The sequence below is a fragment of the Prunus dulcis genome, chromosome 4, assembly GCF_902201215.1.
Source record: "Prunus dulcis chromosome 4, ALMONDv2, whole genome shotgun sequence".
Lineage (NCBI taxonomy): Eukaryota > Viridiplantae > Streptophyta > Magnoliopsida > Rosales > Rosaceae > Prunus > Prunus dulcis.
The window spans coordinates 12,798,211-12,820,322 of record NC_047653.1 but is presented as its reverse complement, the minus strand read 5'-3'; the positions used below and the strand labels follow the sequence as shown (position 1 = coordinate 12,820,322).

Here is a 22,112-nt window from a genome sequence, read left to right as displayed (position 1 = left end):
TTCTAATAACACACCTTGAATTTTTTGTTTTTCCCTTTTTTTCACAACACTAAAATAACGAGTTATTATTGGCACCATAAGAAAGTTATTATACACTTCTCCACATAGTACTATTAAAATGCACCACATCTACATTTCATTCCCAAAAAAAAAAAAATGGACTATCCAAAAAATTGGGGAATCTATAAGTTTCCATGTGGGCTGATGCACAAAGGGTTGGGCTACTGCAATTTGAGGTTATGCTATGCATAAATGATTGGGCCTTGTATAATGACCAATTTATCCCTTGAGAGGATATCCTTCTGGTGGTCAGTAGTAGCCTGCAATTTCCTAAAGGATATAGCTGAAATTCTTGCCAACCCACTATTTTTGCTCGCTCAAGCCTACCATTTCCTTAGCCAATTCTTGTACAATGGCTCGTTTGGCAAACTTAAATGGAGTCTCTGAAACACTGCCAGCCATACCAAGGCTTCCAGGCATACAAGGGACCCAAAAGAGAGTGAGCATTGTTGGCTTTATGGGCAAGAAAAAAGATGATTTTCAGGAACAGCCACTACAAACTACAAGAAGACTAGCATTAGGCCTCGCCTCTATTGCACTTGTTGGGAACTCCTGCAATGGAGTCTCTCTTGCTGAGGGCAACGGGTTCTGGATCGACGGCCCCCTGCCGGTGCCTTCTGCTGAAAACAGTAAGTTTTCCTACTGAACAGTTCAAGTGTTGTAACATTTGCTACATTGTCATTCACTCCAAGCTGCTTCAAGCCTTAACTTGTTTCCAAAAATTTCAGCCGAACTTTTCTTTACTTGCAACCCATGTTTTCATCGCAGAAATTGCAAATGAGAAGACGGGGACTCGTTCTTTTCTGAAAAAGGGTCTCTACATGGCAAACATTGGAACCAAAGGGAGGAAGTTTAGGCTTAAGAAATATGCATTTGATCTCCTGGCAATGGCAGATTTGATTGCACAAGATACCCTAAACTATGTTAGAAGGTTCCTGCGGCTAAAATCCACATTCATGTACTTTGATTTCGACCAAGTTATCTCTGCAGCACCAGTCGATGAGAAACAACCTCTCACTGATCTTGCTAATAGATTGTTTGACACCGTAGAAAAGGTATCAAAATGAGCACATAATTTATTGTTTAGATTCCATGCAGCTGCTTGAGAATTCTTTTTACTTTCTGTCAACAGCTTGATGGCGCTGTGAGGCAACGCAACCTATCTGAGACTGAATCATATTATAAAGACACAACAGTTATTCTCCAGGAGGTCATGGATCGAATGGCATGAAACTCCAAATATGTCCCTCTGATAAGAGCAAAATTAGTTGAACTGCACATCTAGTTCCATCAGTTTCAAAGTTCACTCTTTGTCAGATTGAATTTGCAAATGTAAAAGCAGATAACTTGCACATGACAACAAGGCTGAGTTATGAGCCTTCGAGATTATGGCTATGAGAATGCACTCTATTTTTTGCTTCTAGTCCCTTTTACCTCGACAACATCGAAGAAGTAATCAAGAATTACTTTAGAAGATTAAGGAGGAAAATGTTATTGAGAAATCAAGCTCAATACAATCACTAGTTAGAATAGAAAATTCTCTCAGCTTAGTTATACAAATACACTATCTTCACTATACAGATAAGCCTACGTTAGAATCACTCCCAAATTTTCACTTTATGATACGAGTGGTGCAGATACAAATCACTGGTTACTTCAAATAAAAAAGAAACCTTCGATCAAAGATCAACCGTAGCTCAAACGTGAATCTGGAAGCCGCATATTGGTCTGACGTCGTGGAATTCCAATATCGCAAGCATTTACTCGTGAAGCAAAACGAAGTGAACAGAGTGATTCACCCGCTGAAGAGGGCTCAGGAGAGATGTTTACGACCATCAATGTCTTTGAGTCTCCTCCTAGGCATGGCTGGTCAACATTAGATTTAAGAGTTTAGAATGTCTTCAATAATCCAAAAAAAAAAAACGAAAGACGAAAACAGCAACCAGGATTTTGTTAACACTCAACAGCTAAGCACAATAAGATAACAGAACTAAATTCTTTTATGATTCAAGTGTGATTTAACTAAAGGAAACTTCTTAAGAGTGGAAATTTCAGGACTTTCAAGAAGAACATATGGGATGGGATGTTCCAAAAATAAACTTAAATCATTTTCATATATCACTTAAACAAGTAAACAACAACCTGAAGAAGATATGTAAGCTTTGAGTTCCGAAATGGTACGTGGTCCTCCTTCTTTGCCAAGGCAAATATTACGTCACTTAAAGATGAGAGGCTTTTGTTGATGGCCTGAATAAAATAAACATACATACATGTAATTACTAAAAACAAAATGAAAATGAGAACATATAAACAAAATAGATTATGAAGGTTTCCGTAAAATACTTGAGTTTCTTTCAGTCGGTCCCCAGTTGACCCACTTTTAGAAAGTCGTTCACTCCCGGCAAGATCAATAAGATTCAGGACACCTTGTACTTGTTGTTCGGTACTCTAAGATGAGAGGGTAAGTTAAGAAAAGTAAGCACAATAATACAAATAAGAAAAAGACAGAGTCAAAACATTAGCACATGAATACAGTAGAGTATTTATACATAAAAGAGATGTTGCTACCTCATTGACACCAGATATGCGTAGTGTGAAGACAAAATGGCTTCTTGACGATTGCTCGTTCATTTGGGTTTTGCCTACAGACCTGTTAGGAACCAAGTAGAAGATAAGTAAATCTTTTTTTTTCTCCTTTCATTTTGCTTGGTAAGTACTAAATTACATAGACAACGAGAAAAAGTACGAGTAAAAACATCACTTATGATGTATGTGGATCAGTTGCCCACCTTTCTTTCAAAAGCAATTTTCTTCCTTAAACAATAACAACATTTTCAATTCATTGAGTTAGAGTTATATCCCCAATGTCAAGCATATCGTTAAGGAAAGTTCAGAAAGGATATACAAACATGCACAAAAGAGGAGTAAGAAATACAAAACTAACAAGCATGGGAGGATATGTCAGTCAAGATTACAGGAGGTAATAAAACAGAATTAGTATTTGGATTTACAACCTGCTATGTGCAGCCCGCTCTAAGAGAAATGAGACCTCTTTAGCAGTGCGCACATCCACAATGGTAAGATCAGATACATGAGTGTTTCCATTTGCATCATGTTTGATCGTATATTGCTTTCCACCAATACCATTTTCTGTTCGTAACATATCTGAAGATGATCGATTTGGTGATAATAGATCACGAATAGTTTCATTATATATTTCCAACATCGACACCTACATATATTGTCAAAATAAGTGAAAATTACATATAAAAAGAATGCAATGATTAATACATTCATATAACTAGAATAACACAGAGAGAGAGAGAGAGAGAGAGAGAGAGAGAGATTCCACTCACCTGCATTTCATATTTCCAACCTTGTGGTTGAAGTGATTGTCTGGTTTTAAAAATTTGTTCTAGTGAACGGGGTATCAGCCCTTTTTCCTCTGGATCTCCTGGGTTACCCATCATGGTATAGGTTTTCCCTGATCCTGTTTGTCCATAGGCAAAAATACAAACCTGAAACAAGAAGCCACCATCATCAGGCTAAATGTGCAAAATGCTTGTGATACCCCTGGGGTATATTAAATATAGGTATATTATAAAAAGAAAGTTTCAAGTTATCAACCCATAATAACAAAAATTATGGGATAATATTATAACAAAGTACAAGAAAAATGTGCATTCTAAGAAGCTTCACATATTTATCAAAATAAATTTTAAATGACACTAAGAATTTTAAGGCTTTCTACCAAAACTAACAAGACAGCTTTGAAGGCAAAATTAATTTAATTAGACATTAAATGAATTGCTTGGCATGAAATGCAATAGTCACTTAAAGAATACAACAAGCTTTTTATCACCTTATAACCATCAAGAGCACTTTGTACAAGCTGCGAAATGTCTTCAAATACATCTTCTTGTGATACATCAGGCATAAAAACTTTGTCAAATGTGAAAGAATGTTTTTGCCCTGATGACAAATACAGACAATATGTGAGTTTGATCAACAAAGAGCACAGGAAAACACGCAAGAATAAGACTTGTTATCTACTACTATTTTTCAAGTAATGTACCAGTTTGCACTAAATCAATGCCCCGTCCGAGAGCATCCATTGCTGTTGGATAAGAGATAACCTTCCCTTCTGTGCTAGGACCATCATCAGCCAACAGAGGTCGCACTCTACAGAATACGCGGATGTTCCCTTTCAGTTCCTACAGAATGAGAGATTAAGTATGGTGCAGACAAAGTAGCTGATAAAAGCAATCGCAGAAGATTTACCAAGATGGTATTGTGCAACTTTTTACGCAGCATCTCTCCATCAATAAGCTTAAATTCTGCATCTGCCAGGCGAGTTTGTAACTCACTTATAAGTTTCTTTTGCCCTTCATATTCTGCTCTTGTTTCCAGTGTAGATAAGTCGGACATCTAGGAGAAACATAATTATACTTAGAAAATTTAACCAACATGATGAGCAAGTGGTTCAACCATTTCATTCCAAAACGAATGTGTACATAACCCATATGTCATACATAGTCCATGCAACATATAATAACCAGATATTATCACCTGCAGTTTCCCCTCTGCAGTCAGTAGTTGGTCCTTCAAAGTCCTTATCTCGTTACTTTGTGACAGACATCTTTCCTGAAGAATACCCAGCATTGTAATATGTTAGCAAAAAATAGAAACAAAACCTACATAAGAAGAAAGATAGAATTATATAAACAACCTCCAGTTCGTCCTTTTTTGATGTGAGGTTATCCAACTCAAAACAAGATTTTTCCGTCGACTCTTTATACTTGGTATATTCAGCTGTTAGAGTCTGCACTTGGAGTTGATGTCGATCACGATCATCTCTCACTTGTTGCAACTCCATCCGAAGGCATGCAACTTCATTTACCAAGGAATCCCTCTGCTTTATAGCATCATCTTGAGATTGCTGTATCCATCCATCAAATAAAAGTTAGAGACGGCTCATTTTCAAAAGGAAGGCAAGAGAGAACACAGGACAAAACTCAACTTTTAGATTACATACTATTTGATCCATTCCTTATACCAAGCTAAAAAATGCACTGACGAAACTCAAGTCACGACTACAAATAATAATAACTGTCTTATCGGTGCTACAATAAAGTTGACTACAAGATCGTTCCCTAAAACTTGAATTTATATTGGAAAGGGAAAAAAAATTTCTTCTAAACCCTTGAATGCAAAAAGTTTCTTCTAGACCCTTGAATGCAAAAAGTTTCTCAAAAATATAGTCAGTAATTAAAATGCCATCCATGAAAGGCCTATTAGGGCCTACTGGCAACATAAAGGAAGAAAGACCTCTACCATCTACAACATCATCATTCCCAATGAAGGCAGGATACAATCCTAAGGGAGTGCAATATCTGGTCTTTAGTCAAAACTTAAAAGTGCAACTGATAAGCACATTCAACAACAATATAATCATTACAAGTTTTTCCTTCTCTAGATACTTCATCAGGGAACTACAGTATGCAATTAGAAACAGTTCATACTAAGAAACTCACCCTGGTCACTGAAAGTTGACCCCTTAACATGCTCAGGTTCTCCACCATACTAGCCTTTTCCTTCTCTACTCGCTTAAGGTCTTCCTCAACTGTAGAGAGGTCCATGTGCAGTTTACTATTATATTGTTGCAAGCTTGCAATGTAGTCTTGCAATCGTTTGTACATATCATTCAGTGAAGTTATCTGAGGAATTCCAAAAAAGAAAAGTACTCAGATTAAAATATTTATATGGAAACTCTACACTTATCAATAATGAGGGAAAAGAAGTAAAGGAATAGATATTCTACTTCACCTTCTGATTAGCACTTGAGAGCTCTCTTTGGACTCTCCCAAGCTCATCCGAGAGGCAATTTTGCGATCGCTCAATTTCAAGCCTAGCCTCCCTTTCTCTAGTGAGAGATTCCATTGCAGTCTGATTGTCATGTACAAGAATGTTAAATAATCTACATCAGTCAGCTAAAATCAGACACATTGGATATCCGACCCACCCTACTTACCATCTTATCCAATTCTTCTTTTGTAAATTTCTCTTGTACAGAAGCAAAACTTTTTCTCAGCTCCACAATGATTGAATTCAATTCTTCTTCCTTGTTTTTGAATAAGATCCCTATAATCAACATAAATATAATTAATTTCTTCAGCAACTGCATTGAGAATACGAACACAAAAAAGATGTCACTCATACCCATTTCATTGCATTGCCGCTCTGACATTTCAACACTATTCTGTAACTTCTCGCGCTCAAACAGGTAGCTTCCTTCAAGCTCTTGGAACCATTTTATACAAAGTTTCAGCCTTTTAATATACTCAGTCAGAGTGTCACATTTTTCCTAGAAAATCAATCAATATGAAACATGATAAAATTGCAAAAAATCCAAAACGCATTTCAGGTGAACTAATCCAAATAAAACAAAATTACCATTTATTCAAAAGCTCAAAAGTTCAGAGAAAAAATCACATCTTTTAAGAAGTAAAAGCTCACTGACCTTGAGATTGAACCTGTCCTTCCTTCTGGGTCTCTCATTCAACAATGCTTCAACATCCTCTCTGGTAAATTCAATACCATCACACTCCGAACCCGCATTACTCGCCGGAGCGCTACTCGGACCCAAGTCTTGTCCCCCATTTACCACTGAAAACGCGTGTCGGACTCTCCCATTTCTCGCAGTGCCCACCATTTTTTTCCCCTCTAAAACTTTTGCCACTTTTCACACCCACTTCAATACTTCATCACCAACACCAACACTTGTAAAAATAAAAAAAAAAAAAAAAAATAAAAACACAACTTTCAAGAACACAATCTACAACCCAACAAAGAAAGACACACCCAAAAGCAAACCAAGAAAAATACGTGGAAAGTGATCGAAACCCGTCTTGAAAATGTTATATTTGGTGCCCTAGCTCTGTGTCTCCAGAAACCCACAAAAAATTCACCAAGAAATCAAATGAAGCACACATTCCAAAACCCAAATGCGAAAACTAGAAGGAACCCATGAAAAACAAGCGGATGGTGACTAAAAACCAAGGCTTGGAATTGCTATATTTGATGGGGTTGTAGTTTTAGCTTGTAGGAGTAGCTGGTTGTATCTTATGGGAAATGAAGACTGAATCTGTCTCTTGAAAAATATTTGAATAAGCAGAAGAAGAATAATAAGAGGAAGAGAGAGAGAGAGAGAGAGAGAGAGAGAGAGAGAGAGAGAGAGAAAGTGTTGTTGTGTGGGGCCATGAATTGCATTCAAAGCAAACAGTGAAATCTCAGCCGTTGCTTCAACGAGCAGGAAGATGGATGATCCCCAAGCAAGAAACCCAGTGATAGCAAAATATTTGTTTTCGTTTGCCAAATTAAAAAACAAATCTTTAATCTTCTTTAAAATTTAAAAATGGTTGAATTTATTTATTTGATTTTGTGATTATTTCATTAGTTTATTGGCTGTTGTTGGGTAAGGTTTGATTTTACTGCCGTTGGCATTTGAATGTTTTTGAATTGGGGATCAGGCGGTACCATCTTCAACAGTTTCATTGGAACAATGCAGTGCCTAAACTACCCTTATGTTTGTTTTCATAATTTTATTTCCCGAATTGATTTTTAAGTTCAGTTCCAAAAAATACATTTGGCATAAAAAGAATTGAAATACTTTCAATTAACTACAATTTTTTAAAATTTGTCAAATGACATGGTATTTAGGTCATATACTAGCGTGTATCGCTCAAATTATCTTTTCGTCCACCCTTTAATGAGTATAAAATAGAATGATTAAAATGAAAATGGGGAAAATTATAAGGACTATATATGTCATTTTGGCCTACTTTTCATAATATAATATAAAATATGATTATCCTGAAATTGAGTGAACATTGGTTTTCAATATTTGATTTCAACTTTTGAATTCCTTTTTTCTGTTTCAAGAGATGAATTCTAAACTACGTTTGAATGCGTTTTTAATAAGAAAATTCTGTGTCAGGTTATACATTAATTGGTTTTTTTGATTGCTTTTTGTTTTGAGAATGCTATATCACCATCTTTGGAGTTTTGAAAGGATGAACCAAAATTGTCAGAATGCATCACATTTTGACCCAACAATAAACACAAGAATTTAAGAAGTCGCTTTTGGGGTTTCACAATCATTGACAGAAGAAAAAAAATATTACATATGTATTCATCCAATGAGGAAAAAAAAAACCATGTTTTTCTTGTTTATACTTTTTCAAACGAAATAACTTAATTAGAATACATGCATATAGCTACCTACCGATTGGTTTAAATCTCCATGGTACTCGTGTGTCTGAGTTTTCTCTCCCCTTCTTTTCTAACTTTAACAAAAATTATAATAATCATAATAATAAATAAAATAAAGTTGCATATAGCTTGGCCTAAATTACATTTCCAAATGATGGTTTGGTTGGAATTGAGCCAGAGTTAGAGGTAATGATTATAAAGTATTTTGTCTCATAAAATTAAAAGACAAAAAGAATTCATTAATGATTATCCCAATAATTCAAGTTGAATGATGAATTCTTAGCAGTTGTCACATTCTTAAATTAGAAATATTTGGTGCAACTAATTTCTTATAGTATTATTTATGGTTCTTCTCTCTTTTGCTGTAGCTGAAGCAAGCAACCCAAGGCCAGCTCCAGCTCTCCCCAAACTTTTTCCCACCAGATAAGATTTAATTAATAAATAATTAAATAATATAAAGATCTTATCTTTACTTGCTTCAAATGGAGGTAAAGTATTTTCACTTTTAATTTTCCCGGAAAACTTTAAATTTTCTACCAATTATTTTCTTTGGAAACAAACAAAAGGATGCAAGTTCCCATCAGGCATGGTGTGTGCAACTAGTTTGTTGGTATTCCCTTTTCATTTCTTGGTGCTCAGCTTCCCATTCTTGTTGTCACTTTCTCATCTCATCTAATCATCCTTTTTAGGAAGCTTCTTGTTTAGCCATTGCTAATTAATGAACTAAACTCCTCCTCTCCTCTCTCTCTCTCTCTCTCTCTCTCCCCAAAGTTTTTATTATTATTTTTTTATTTTCATCAAATCTTTGTAAAGATATATACCAAACGTGTTTTTATGTAATCTGAAAAGAAAAAGAAGATAATTTCAAGGTGATATAGATGCTATCGGGATGATCACTTTTTTTTCATTATATGCTGCTGATTATATATGGCTTTCTTTACCAAATGGAATAAAGTGTAAATTTCTTTGTCTATATTTTGATGTTCATAGCTTGCCTTTCTAATTAGTAATTAGGTAACATGTGAGATGTCGGGTGACATTAATCAGATTTTAAATGTCAGGCAGGTGGTGGCCTAATGATCCATATTAAGAAGGAATTTTTCTTTAAACAAATGCTATTCTTTTTCTTTTTTTTAGGAATCTTTCTTATGGAGATGAACAATAATATATTAAACTCTCACACACTATACGAATGCTAGGACTCGAATTTAGAATCTTGGCTGAGGAAGCAATTACTTCAAAGCACTACACTAGTGAGTCCTTTGGAAACAAGTGATATCCTAAATACTCTAAATTAATTTATTCTACATGAAAGGGGACTCAAATTTAAGTGCAAGGGGCAAGCTCATTGCCCCGGCCAATTTGCGGTGTAAAACATTCAAATCTAATCAGCCAAAATAACACAAATTGAACAAAATACTATCTATCTTTCTCTCTCTTTCTTATCATTTTCATATAAGAACCTCAAATTCTATTTCATTTTTCTGATAGCTTATGATTTCTTTCTTTTTTCTTCTCCGGCTGACTATTTTTTTTATTTTTAGGTTTCTCAATAAAAACTAATGATTTCTGTGCAAGTGCCGTTTGGCTTGTTTCAATTCAATGAATGCATTTTCGGGACCAAGGAGCCTCTGAAGTTATAAGCTCCACGCTCCACTTTGTTGCACACAATGAGTGCGCAATATTACGCACGCAGGTGAAAAAAATGTTAAATGCTTTTACCATTTACGCAATTTTAAATGTTTGGTGTAAAGTTAGTTTAACATGATATGCGTAAACAGATTCTTGATTCTCTTTTTCAATTTATCCATAGGGGAGTAAATGATATTGCACACCAACTTGCTCGATTTGGTCTATATAATGTGGACAATTTTATTTGGTTTGAGGTGTCCCATGATCTTATTTAGAACTCTCTATTATGTGATTTTTTGAATCGGGGTTAGGTGTTTTATCCCCGTGTTACAATTCTTCATTTTATCAATAAAATTTCCCTCATTCCGTCAAAATTCTCTAAAAAACAAACATGATATGCATAAATGGTGAATGCATTTAACATTCTTTTCACCTACATAAAGTAACATTATTAAATGTTTGGTATAATTCAGGTGAAAAAATTGACAACGGAGCAACATTATAAAGATATAAAATGTCATTATAATTGCTGCGGACCAAATTTGCATGTGTATTTACCATTATTGCCAAAATATATTTGAGTTGTTCACCAAAAAAAATAATATACCTAATTAAGCGAGGAAGGAATTGATCAACTATAGATATACTTTTTCTCTGGTCAGAAACAAATCGTTATATAAGTCCTCAAGCAATTTATATATATAAATCCCCCTAGTCTTGTCTTATATTGTTGCCAAGTGTTTATTGTTTTATGTGAATGCCAACTCGAACAAAACCCTAATGCTTGGGCGGCTTCAAATTCCAACACAACTGGTTGACCACAGAACTTGTTTACCAGTCAAGATCCTCCAAGTTTGTGAGTTCTATGGCGTCCCATATATTTGGATTTACTTATATTATATGGTCGCCTGCACCATAAGCTCAAAAAATATGAGTTGCATCATAATACACTAATATAAATATTTTAAAATTAAAAAATGATTCACTAGTGTAGTGATTTGAAGCAATTACTCTTTTAGAAAATGTCAGGGTTCGAGTTCTAGTATCGTTATGGTGTGTATGAGTTTAATATGCTATCGCCCATCTCAATAGGAAATGTCTTCAAAAAAATATTAAAAATAAAATGTTATCCAAATGAGTTTTAATATGATGTGAACAAAGTCAATTAAGTAGTCTACCCATTTTTAATAATAGACATGTCATGAAAGGATGTGTTGAATGAATCAAAATGTGTTGATTGAGTCTAATTATAGTTGTCTAGTTGAATTTAGTTGAACCAAAAATGCTTATCACCGATAAACAAAACAGCAACTGAAAAGTCTAAAACTTATTCTATGGACTATTAGACTGCCGATGTGATCCACATTTTGATAGCTTTTTCATTACAAATTTACCCGTATTTGACATTATATTAAAGCATTTGGCTCTATATTAATTTTAATTTCGTATGAGACATTCATCTTGTATGAAGAGGAAAATGTCACATTAAATTAGAACGCATCTAAAAATTACCCAATTTACGACATTGTTGTTATTGATAAAGTCATATGAAATTATCCTAACCATTAATTTATCACGTCCAAATATATAAGAATCTAAATCCATTTACATATTCTGCATTTATATGTCTACCCGTTTTGTTCTATTTTATTGTCAATAAAACTCCAAAATATGAAAATATTATCAAGCATATCACAACCTAAATCAAACATCTTCTAATACCATAAAAACTTATGTCAAACAAACATATTAGATAGAAAATGTCCAAAAAATGAACCAAAAAACATATATGAAAAAGAAATAAGTTATAAGTTAAAAGATTTTTCAAAAATAAAAAATAACTAAAAACATATTTCACAAAAATAAGGTGACGTGTCGCAATCATGCTTTCCATATAACTATTAACTCAGCTTGTTTAATAGTGGTGTTTCATAGACCCGACATGATGAAACTTAACATGCACATATAATGTCATTTTATTTTGCTGTACATGATTTTGTCACGTCGGACTGCACCATGTTCCAATCTAATTTTATTAATGTTTATGTTCGCAATATGGTCCAAATCCAAATATATTTGGATTGGAAATTTGGCTTGGATCAGTTTGAGCTGGATTGGATAGTTTAGATATTTTTGGGTTGCTTGGGCTTTTTTGGACTTCAAACATTGTAACTCAATTCAATCAATCCAATACTTACTCAATGCCATAATCCAACATAACGTGATTATGTATTTTTATAACTCACGGAAAAATAAAAAAAACTCAAACGTAACTATGATGTTAAAGTGTGTGTGAGAAATCTCTCTCCTTATAGTTTAGATTATAATTTGTACTAATTTTTTTGTTTAATAATATTAATAACTCAAACGTAACTCCCATGTTAAGAGCAGTTCCAGCGGTGAGCCTAGCCTAGGCAAAAGGCCCCCTAGGCTCCCAAAACCCATTTCAACGGTGAAATCCAGCCCAGGAAAGAGGTGGGGTCCTGAAGGCCCGACGAGCCTAAAGGTAAAACTTGTTTGGGCAAGGTGACCTCATACTAACGTCAGTGTGACGTCGATCGCCAATTTAAATACCAACAAAATTTAAACAAAATATCATTTTTCTTTAAATATCTAGCCATGTTCTTCACTTTCCACACAAAAACTCCATATTGATTCATCTCTTCATATCTTATGTGAATAGCGATTGCCCTTGAGTTACCATGAAAATGGGGTGGGAATGCATCAAAAAAATTGCTAGGGCATACACTATAAACGTGAAAGTGATTGTCCTTGCCTCCCCTTGTCTTTTGCTAGGGCAAATGGGTGGAAGTCAGGGACGGAGCCACCTTTAGGCCAAAGGTGGCCCTGGCCCCTCCAATATTTTCTAAGTTTTCACCAATCAAGGCAATGTATTGTAAAATATTAAAAGGATTTTGCATGTTTAAAGTTAATGGCCACCTTAATAAATTCATTTTGAGTAATAATGTGAAGTTATATTGGCTTTTCTTTGCTGATTTTTATATCTTTCTCTTTTGGGTTTTAGTAAATATTGATTTCTTTAGTATAAAAATTAAAAATAAATATATATACTTGGATAGATTTTAGGGGTGGGCGCGGTCCAGTTTGATCCGGTTCTCACCTCAAACCGGAATCGAAATCGGTACTATTTAACTGGTCCAGTTTAGACAAAAATAATTCAAAAACTGGCCGGTTCGATTCTGACCGGTTCCGATTTTAAACCGAATTATTAATTTTTTATTTTTTAAAATTTTTTTCAAAAAAATTATTTTTTTTATAGAAAATAATAATAATAATGTAATAACCCAAAACAAAATATCTAAAAAGTATGATTAATATCTTTTAGCAAAAAGACAATTTTAACATCGCATTATTTAATAGGGAAAAAGTTGACTTTTTGATCGAGAAAGAATTTAGCAATTCCGCTTGTGCCGTTGCGTAGAGCACGGCGAAACGAGTCCGTAGACACGGAGTAGACCCGAATCGGAGTTGTAACGAAGGAGTTATGGTCAAAAGAGTCTCAGTGGCAGAACCGTAAATATTTCGAAATTCAGTTTTATAAACCCAGCTTTTCTTCTCTCTTGCGACTACTTCGACCAGCCAACTTCAGACAGCGATTTCTCCCAACTCAGGCCACCGTTTCAGGCAATACCGGTCCCAAACGAACCACCTCACTTCCCTCTATCAGCCCTGCCCCTCCTCAGCCTCCATCCGCTACTGCAGTAGCCGGAAACTGCCACGAAACAGGCCGGTTCCAACAGTTTTTCTGAAAATTTTTGGGAGCTCGTTCTCTCACTTCCACCCACCATTTTCGTCGACCCAGGTATGGATCTTGAACCTCTCGAGCTGTTCTAGCTGCCTGTTGGGTATGATTAGATCGATTCGTGGTGTAGCTATTGGATTTTTGAGCTTGAAGTTTTAGCAGATTTTCGGCCTCTGTTTTCGGCCATTTCCGGCCACTTTTTGGAGTATATCCAAGAACAAAAGTGACTCCAAATGGGGTGTTTTACCTACGGTAGGAGTTTGGAGTCTTGGTTCTGAGATTTTTCGGCCACCCGGTATCGCTTTAGACACCCGAATCTGCCCGCGCGTGCTGGGGCGCTGGGTGAGGGTGGTGAAGTAATTCTGTGCATTTTTGTGATCCTCGTGTTGTCACGAGAGCGTAGGATTTCGCGGATCTCGATTCGGAGTCCGTTTGAGCCCCGAACGAATTTTCCATATCGCGCGATCCTTGGGTGCAGTGTCGTCCAATCGTTGGATCGAGCTGAATTTTGGATATGTCGGTCCACATGATTTCAAGATTGTGTAGGATTTGACGGATTACGAATCGGAGTCCCAGATACTCCGGAATCGCGAACCCTGGGGCTAGGGTTTGGATTTTAAGCGATAACGCAATTTTGGCTAATCCGACCGTCCGTTTCGGACCAAACTCGCAGAACATGGTTCCTTCTCTATCAGGAACCTTCAGAGAATCCCAGATTGGCCATCGGAGACCGTGGACCCACGGGGTCCCGGATTGGCCGGTCTGGTGGTTGATCGCTTAGTCAAGCGTCGAGTCTTCCAAAACTGATTTAAGAGTCCAAAAGGCTAATGTGGGCATATGAGTAACTTAAAAATTGGGCGCACGTATTTCTAGGAGCCGGGGGCAGGGTATTTAATTTAAATTCTTTTTATTCAACAAGTTTATTGCTTTATTATTCATGGATAATCATGCACCAAAGGTCCAGTCAACCCGCAGCCGGGACCTTCGAAGGGCCCAATTAGCTCGGACCATCTGTGAGTGGACTTTCTTTCATGAATGATTTTATATAAATGAGTTACATGAATGATTTATATAAACAAGTTTACTTAAATGATTTTATATTGATTTTATATAAATAAGCTTTTATAAATGAGTTTATTTGAATAAGTTTTATGAACTATTCTTCTCGAGTATGATTTGTACTATTAAGTAGAGGCTTAATTATTGAAGCTCAAGTAATATTAAAAACAGAGGTTGAGAACTTTACCAGAGGAGATACAGTTACGATTCAGATTTACTGAGATGCAGTGAGTTAGTAGACTTTTCTTAAAATACTTTATTTTCAAAGAAAACCACCGTGTACCCATTACTTTTGGTGATTACCCAGAGTCGGACCGATGTCTACGGACATCCAGTCTGATTATAGTTCAGTCAGTGCACTTGACTTTGCCTCACGAGTTTCGGGGACGCTCGGACCGTGAGTGCCAGGATTTGCGGCTCGGCAGACTTGGTGTCCCGAGACCTGCCAGGATTGCGGCTCGGCTGACTCTGTGTCCCCGAGACCTGCCAGGATTGCGGATCAGGCTGACTACGGTCCCCTGCATCCTGCCTGAGCGACTCGAGCTGACTTGGTGTCATCGAGGACCCGCCGGCAGATCAGGCTGATCATAGTCCCCTAATTTCGCCAGTTTGCGGCTCGGGTAGACTGCGTGGCGCCCGAGACCTGCCAGGGGAATTGACGGATATGACAGGGGTACAAATAGGCGGTATTTTCAAAGGATTTTGAGTTTTCTTTTATTCAATTATAACTTTCAGTTATTTTATATCAGTTTTTTTTTATATTCGTGCATTTATATCTTTACATATTTGTTCAGTTATACAAGCACAGTCATCAGTAGGTTTTTACATGCTTATTGGAATACTTTGTATTGAAATATAGACAAACCCTCGATTTAGATCCCTTCTTATTTTTAAATGGGGGTTATTATGTTTAAAAAAATTGTTTTCAAGAACATTATTTTTGTCCACTCACATTTTCAACCTGTTTTTCGCCCCCAGGCCGTAGAAGTGCGCAGGATCCACCACCGAGCCATCCCTAGCTTCCGCACCACCAAGTAAGGTAGAGTTTTGTGGAAAAATTCTTGAAATCCTGTGAACTTTAGAATTTGCTCTGATATCTGGTTTTAGTGGAAAACTGAAGCTGGCAATTAAGTGATTATCATATTCTGGCAGATGGTGTGGATTTATTTGATTGTTTAACAGGTGAAAAATTTTGGGTTTGGTCAAAATACAGGGGAGACTCTGCCTAATTTTCGGCAAGAGTCCAGAGAAAGTTTTCATGGTAACTGTAGCAGGAAGGATAAAACGGTCATTGGTGCCCGACAGTTGCCAGATGTCGGACATGCACAGGGCTTGGTTCGAATTCCAAAGTGGAATTAGGATCGGGTCTTGTCAAATAAATAACTTATTTTTTGGCTTAAAAATTAACAAATAATCCAATTCATACATTTATAAATTTTTTGCTGTTGAACTTGGAAAAATAGTGATTATAAAATTTAAAATATGGCATTAGATTTTAAAAATTTGTAAAAATAAAAATATATATATGACCGGTCCGGTTCGGTTCAGTCTGGTTTGGTTCGATGTAACTGAAATCGGTTGGAACCGTTCTGTCCGGTTTCGGTCCATTTTGTTGACTTTTTTGGTCAACCGATTTTTTTCACCGGTTCAGTTCGGTGTTCCAGTTTTCTGATCCCAATGCCCACCCCTAATAGATTTAGTTGGAAAATCTTAATTCTTATCATAACTAACCAAATAGGTTAAAAATACTTGATAAAAAAATAATTAAAATGGCCATAGAGCTTAACCTAATTCAAAATAAGTTTAATATACCTTTTTTTTTTCTTTTCTACAATTTATATTTTTCTTCTTACTCTATATGTTTGGTACATGTTAATTCTGGCTTCGTCCTTGGGTGGAAGTGCTCTAAAAGCCAATGGGCTCTAGCGGAGTGGAAAAGGGTCTTAAATTGCAAATTAGAGGTCTAAGGTTCAAACCCCCATGACATCATAGTTGTGTGTGTGCGAGAAATCTCCATTTCATATAGTTTAGACTATCACTTGTATTAAAATAATAATAAAAACTTAAACGTAACTACGATGTTAAAAAAACACAAAGTTTTTAAACCAACAACAAAACACAGTGCAAAACATGTGATACTTGACATTTTCTACCCAAAAATAAAATAAAATTGAAGTTGGATAAAAAAAAAACTGACAACTAATCTAATTGGATCAATCTTCATACTTAACGTTGTCTAGAGTGGATGTGCTCTCTATGCTGTACTCGAGTTCGAATTCTCCTCCCTGTAGTTTAGATTAAATTAAAGTAAAGTATTATTTGTATAAAAAAATATATATACTCTTCGTGTGTAATAAAAAAATAGAACTCCTCATGTGTGTGGGCAGCCCAAAAAAAATTTATTTTCTTTGAGGGCAACAAGTTATGAACCTATTATTCTGTATTCTAATTATAATCAATAGATACTCCCTCTTTTTTGGTCCCTTAAGCTATTACTAGGCTCTCCGCACACGCTTCCGTGCCTGTGAGAGGCTTTTTTAAAAAATATATTTAATATATTTATTTTAGAATTAAAAAAGATAATGAGTAGTTATGTTCCATAAAAATAGGATTCATTATATGATATTTCTTTCAATTTTAATTTTTTTAAAAATATGAAAATGTGTGAATTTACCATATTATCCTCATTTAATTAATAATTTTAATTCTTAATGTTTGAATTAACAAAGAGCATTTTTTGGTATTTTGAATGTTTCGCCTTTTGCTTTATATATATATATATTAATAATTTTAATTCTTAATGTTTGAATTAACAAAGGGTATTTTTTGGTATTTTGAATATTTCGCAATTCTCTGCCTTTTGCTTTATATATATAGATGAAGACTTATAAAGCGGCTCGATACAATTCAAGTTGAGGAAAAGAAAAAAGAATTAGTTAAGCAACAATAAAAAAACATTTGATAGGTTTGATAGAACTGAGTAAGTTGGCTTAGTTTGTACTTAACAGTCTCGATCTCTAGGACCATAGGAGTCCAAGAGATTGTGGTCACTCACCGTTAGATATTAATCCAATGGTTCAAAAAAGTTTCTTAAAAGGAGTGCAAGAGTGAGGGAACCGTTGAATTTACATCCAACGGTGAGTGACCACAAATCTCTTGAATCCCAGTAGTCCAAGAGAACAGAATTATTGTACTTAACAGTCTCGATATCTTGGACCCGTCTAATTCATATTTATTCAGGAAAAAAAAACCTCTTTTCTTTGTAAATGAAGAAAAAGGGAAAAATATGCAATTCATATGAATGCCACCAACCCTATCTCACCTTTTTGTCGTCAAACTTATCTTTATTGTTTGTGATTCTCTAACTTTAGCGTCGTTCACTATGTGTGAGCTACTTGATACGACAATAAGCTCATAGTCGTCTAAATTAATATGGAGAAAGGCAAAAAACAAAATGGAGATGCGGGGTATCGATCCCCGTACCTCTCGCATGCTAAGCGAGCGCTCTACCATCTGAGCTACATCCCCTTTGCTTGTTCATTCTTCTTTGTAGCTTATATATCATGGATACCATCGGATATCAGATAAGATCAGATTTGTATGAAAGTACATCATAACACAATCTATGTTACAAGTATGTCAAAATAAACAAGTCATCACTAGCAGTATATTTTGGTTTAACTTACACTGCTTCCTTATCTTTCATGGTCAGATGATTAATATCACAATCCAAGGGGTTGATCTTGTGGATTTTGATTTCCAAAAGTAGGTCATTAGTCACAGAGGCCTCTATTCTTCTCCAATCTGCATCTTGTGGGAGCTCAAGCTTCCTAACATACCCATGTTCCCACCAATTCCCACTTCTCCAATCTTTTGTGCTCTTGGACTCTCCTCCTTGCTGCTTCCACTGCCCACTAATTTCCACAACCTTCCCATTTTCCGCATAGACCTGAACATTGTTTTTCCCATCTCCTGTTTCACCAAATCAAAAATACTGTTCTGTTTCATTGCACTCTTGAATTTCTAGTTTCTAGTTCAAAACTCTTCATATATATAGATGAAGTTATGATTTTTTATCCCATCTGATGTATCAGATTTTAAAAAGACCCATTTTGCTAACGGGGTTAGTCCAGTGGAATATGATATTGACTTGCAGATAAGAGGTCTTATGTTCGAACTCTCAAAGACATCATTTGTGTGTGTGTATGACATCCCCCTCCCCTCTAGTTTAGACTATTGAGTTTAGACTATTGCTTGTACTAAAAAAAACACGACCCATTTGGAGCCCAATATTAAATGTTCAATTACCAAAAGCAAAAAAACCCAACATAAATGTTTGATAAAAAGGCCTCCTTTCCTTCTCTCAAAACTCAAAAGGTTTACTTGTGATGTGAATTAAGGAATAATACCACCTATATTTCTTAGGTTTGTATATTGCAGCCTGCCAAAATAATATACACAATTCAACTATGCAGTCTCCTTGGTTCATGATGATTTGAATCACTAAGAAGTATTTGGAAATCTTACCTGGTAGATCTGCTTTTAGTACATAATCTTGATCTGTTTGAAACCAGTCAACAGCACTGCTTTGACCAGAGCTTCTGAGGCCAGCCAACAAGATATCTGCATCAAACTCCCACAGTGGGAAGGCATCAGAAGGATCAAAAAATTTCCCAAACAAGAATGGACTGAACAATGATCCTCCACCAAAAACCTTGTGCACTGCTGGACTGCCTTGAGACATGAACTTCTTGAACACATCTTCTCTCAATAAAACACACCATTTGTGTGGAGTTTGATCATCTGTTAGAACTTCAAGCTGCTTGCGAGTAGTAGTCATTGAATTGAAGATTAGAGAAACTGAACTTTTGAGTGTGTGGTGGAGAGAGGTTTGAGGCTTGTTGGTTCTTATAGTGTGGGAGAAGCACTTTTGAGAAAGTAGTAGAGCACAAATTCCCTCAGAATACTTGAAGGGCTGTAAAGCTAATTGGAATATTTCTTTTTCTTGATCCTTCCTCATTGGTGACAAGAAATTACATGTGGCAAAATGGAAGAGGTAATTGACAAAAGGTCCATTCAACCTTGAAACTCGTGGATTGATTGTTGCTTGTGCAGAACATAAAGAAAACTCAGGCTTGCTGTTCACATGAAAAAATAAATTCATCAGCACATGACATCCTTGAAGAAGAAAAAAAGCTCAATGAATCTGATCCATGGAAGAATCTTTATAGGGCATGATGGGTTGAGTGTGGTCAAGACATGCCATATTTAAACTAGCTCAGTCAGACACTTCCCTTTCAGGTCAGTTCATTTGAAGCAAGAGTAATTTTTCTGGAAAAGCACTTCTTTGATCAATGATGGAGTTTTGGTGCAATTAACCTTTTCTATGCTGTCAAAGTACAGTAGTGAATTTGTGCTTTTGCTTTTGAGATAAGTTTTTATATATTCACGAAAGGCTGTGTGAAAGGAATATTTGTCACGTACTTACATGAGTTGGGTGCCTCTTCTCTTGTCATGTTGCCCCTCCTCCCCATACTATGCAGAGTCTTTTTATATCTTTCTTTTCAACTATGGCATTAAGTTTTTGACTACTTATTACAATGAAGCTTTTGTGCAGTGCAGGCTACAGCAAATGGTATTGGCATCTGGCAGAGCTACTTTTTCCTAAAGCAGGATTAGTATCTTCATGATTGATGCTGAATTTCCAACCAGTGAAAATTCTGGAGGGACTTTGGATAGTGGGGCACAGCCAGAAAAGGGCAGCTTTCCTATATAGGTGCAGTTATCTTGAAAGTTCAGGGCTAATCATGTGCTGCCAATGCTAGAATAAGTGACCTAGTAATTGTGGTTCATCCCATCTACGATAAGGCAATTATTGTCCTCTTGGAACATAAAATTCAGCAAGTGGAATAAAGTAATTTATCTGTTGAATCATTTTAATAGTTAGAAATGAAAAATGAAGTAAATAAATCACTTAATAACAAGAGAAATGCTAATCCGAGTTGCTGAAAATGACTTTGGCGAGACTCTAGCTTAAGCGTGAGTCGTGACATTACAACACGCTCATTCTTTTGCTTCCAGGAGTGTGTTTCTCTTCCAGAAAGAAGAAGAAGAAGAAGAAGAAGAAGAAAGATAGAAAGAAAATCATAAACATGCATATATAAAATACGAAGAAGAAAAACAGAAGAACGAATATGGAAGTCGGCAGCTTAACGTAAAGAATTGGCAACAAGTTAAATTGAAAGAAAGGGTCAATGGCTGCCCTGCTGCCAAACTTCTTGGCCTTCTCGACAGTTATTCACAACACGTTGTCCAAACTTTTGGTCATGCTTCAGATTCAGAACAACGACACATTCCATTTCTTTTTTCTTTCACAAAATTGTAAACAAATATAATTTGAAGCAACAAAGAAAAGGGAGACAACTCAAAGAGGTGCCCCAGCACACATGCATGGACGGTCAAGAATACCCCACATATATCAACGATTAAAAAAATATATACATGCATCAACAGTAAAAAAAATGTTCTACAAACGGTTAAAAAATGTTCCACACGCATCAAGAATCATGTGACCTAGCATTATTCTTCCTCAAAACCTACTGCAAAAGTCTATTCTCTCCTACAATGATGACAACGTCGGTGACTTAGACAACCGAGTGATGAAAAGAAAGATGAAGATCAAATGCGCGTAGGTGATTGGATAGCGCAACAAGAACGGAAAAGAAAGGTTGGGTTATTTTGTCTTTGAGATACATTTCTGATCCTCTAATATTATCATAGTTAGATTTCAAGTTTTTGTTTTTGAAATAATTGTTATTTGCATTTAAAAATTGCATCCTACACTCCTCCTTCCTCAGCAAGAAATCATATTTATAGTGCACATTTCATTTTCCTTTTAAATATTTACTACATTTGTATTAGTACATTATTGAAACTTGATTATTTTCTCCGGAAATAAAAATTATTAGCCTAAGTAATAGTTAGTTTAGGTGCAGCTCCCCGCCCGAGTACTCCTATATCGCGGATCGACTTCAAGGTCTTACCCTCTTTTTCCCTTCGATGGAGGGATCGGAGTCTGGTCATATCGACTTGGGTTTTTATCAAATTTAAATTGGTCAATTGAGCACATCATATCTTTGGTTCTTTCAAATTAATTTCAATCTGCTTTTAATTTGTTAGTTCATATAGAAGAAAAGACTAAGAAAATAAGAATAAAAGTATTTATATTCTCTAATTGGTGTTGATTTTATATAGGTTTCATTCAGATCTCACTTATAGAATAGTTTTGGAATGAAGTTGATTTTCATTTATAGTCGTTTTAATTTTC

At 35.7% G+C, this 22,112-nt stretch overlaps 3 protein-coding genes and 1 non-coding gene across 4 annotated transcripts; 1 reads left to right on the top strand and 3 right to left on the bottom strand.

Moving 5' to 3' along the window:
- The first annotated feature begins 208 nt into the window (after positions 1-208).
- LOC117624401 (photosynthetic NDH subunit of lumenal location 3, chloroplastic) lies at positions 209-1,483 on the top strand. Its single transcript, XM_034355610.1, has 3 exons — positions 209-689; positions 829-1,115; positions 1,193-1,483. Exons 1-3 carry the CDS (start codon positions 413-415, stop codon positions 1,289-1,291), a joined length of 663 nt encoding a protein of 220 aa, XP_034211501.1. The 5' UTR covers positions 209-412; the 3' UTR covers positions 1,292-1,483.
- Positions 1,484-1,527: 44 nt separating this feature from the next.
- LOC117624400 (kinesin-like protein KIN-14N) lies at positions 1,528-7,231 on the bottom strand. The gene is made up of 17 exons (XM_034355609.1): positions 6,946-7,231; positions 6,581-6,839; positions 6,280-6,424; positions 6,092-6,201; positions 5,887-6,006; positions 5,595-5,777; positions 4,790-4,999; positions 4,630-4,704; positions 4,342-4,488; positions 4,136-4,274; positions 3,923-4,032; positions 3,417-3,578; positions 3,075-3,292; positions 2,629-2,710; positions 2,404-2,508; positions 2,203-2,307; positions 1,528-1,926 (listed from the first exon to the last, which is right to left on the bottom strand). Exons 2-17 carry the CDS (start codon positions 6,770-6,772, stop codon positions 1,747-1,749), a joined length of 2,283 nt encoding a protein of 760 aa, XP_034211500.1. The 5' UTR covers positions 6,773-6,839; positions 6,946-7,231; the 3' UTR covers positions 1,528-1,746.
- Positions 7,232-18,240: 11,009 nt separating this feature from the next.
- TRNAA-AGC lies at positions 18,241-18,313 on the bottom strand. The gene has a single exon. It is a non-coding gene; the product is annotated as a tRNA-Ala (tRNA).
- Positions 18,314-18,344: 31 nt separating this feature from the next.
- On the bottom strand, positions 18,345-20,330 carry LOC117623963 (21.7 kDa class VI heat shock protein). Its single transcript, XM_034355030.1, has 3 exons — positions 20,270-20,330; positions 19,313-19,923; positions 18,345-18,757 (listed from the first exon to the last, which is right to left on the bottom strand). Exons 1-3 carry the CDS (start codon positions 20,317-20,319, stop codon positions 18,468-18,470), a joined length of 951 nt encoding a protein of 316 aa, XP_034210921.1. The 5' UTR covers positions 20,320-20,330; the 3' UTR covers positions 18,345-18,467.
- Between the last annotated feature and the right edge of the window lie 1,782 nt (positions 20,331-22,112).

Excerpts from the sequence above, each read along its gene's own strand:
- LOC117624400 (XM_034355609.1), bottom strand. The coding sequence starts at position 6,772 with ATGGTGGGCACTGCGAGAAATGGGAGAGTCCGACACGCGTTTTCAGTG. Across the intron at positions 4,705-4,789 it reads CAAAAAAGGACGAACTGGAG|GAAAGATGTCTGTCACAAAG; the intron begins GTTGTTTATATA and ends GGTATTCTTCAG. Across the intron at positions 4,275-4,341 it reads AGTTGCACAATACCATCTTG|GAACTGAAAGGGAACATCCG; the intron begins GTAAATCTTCTG and ends CTCATTCTGTAG.
- LOC117623963 (XM_034355030.1), bottom strand. The coding sequence starts at position 20,319 with ATGGGGAGGAGGGGCAACATGACAAGAGAAGAGGCACCCAACTCATGT. Across the intron at positions 19,924-20,269 it reads GAGGCACCCAACTCATGTAA|CAAGCCTGAGTTTTCTTTAT; the intron begins GTACGTGACAAA and ends TCATGTGAACAG. Across the intron at positions 18,758-19,312 it reads ACTAAAAGCAGATCTACCAG|GAGATGGGAAAAACAATGTT; the intron begins GTAAGATTTCCA and ends TTGGTGAAACAG.
- LOC117624401 (XM_034355610.1), top strand. The coding sequence starts at position 413 with ATGGCTCGTTTGGCAAACTTAAATGGAGTCTCTGAAACACTGCCAGCC. Across the intron at positions 690-828 it reads GGTGCCTTCTGCTGAAAACA|AAATTGCAAATGAGAAGACG; the intron begins GTAAGTTTTCCT and ends TTTTCATCGCAG. Across the intron at positions 1,116-1,192 it reads TGTTTGACACCGTAGAAAAG|CTTGATGGCGCTGTGAGGCA; the intron begins GTATCAAAATGA and ends TTCTGTCAACAG.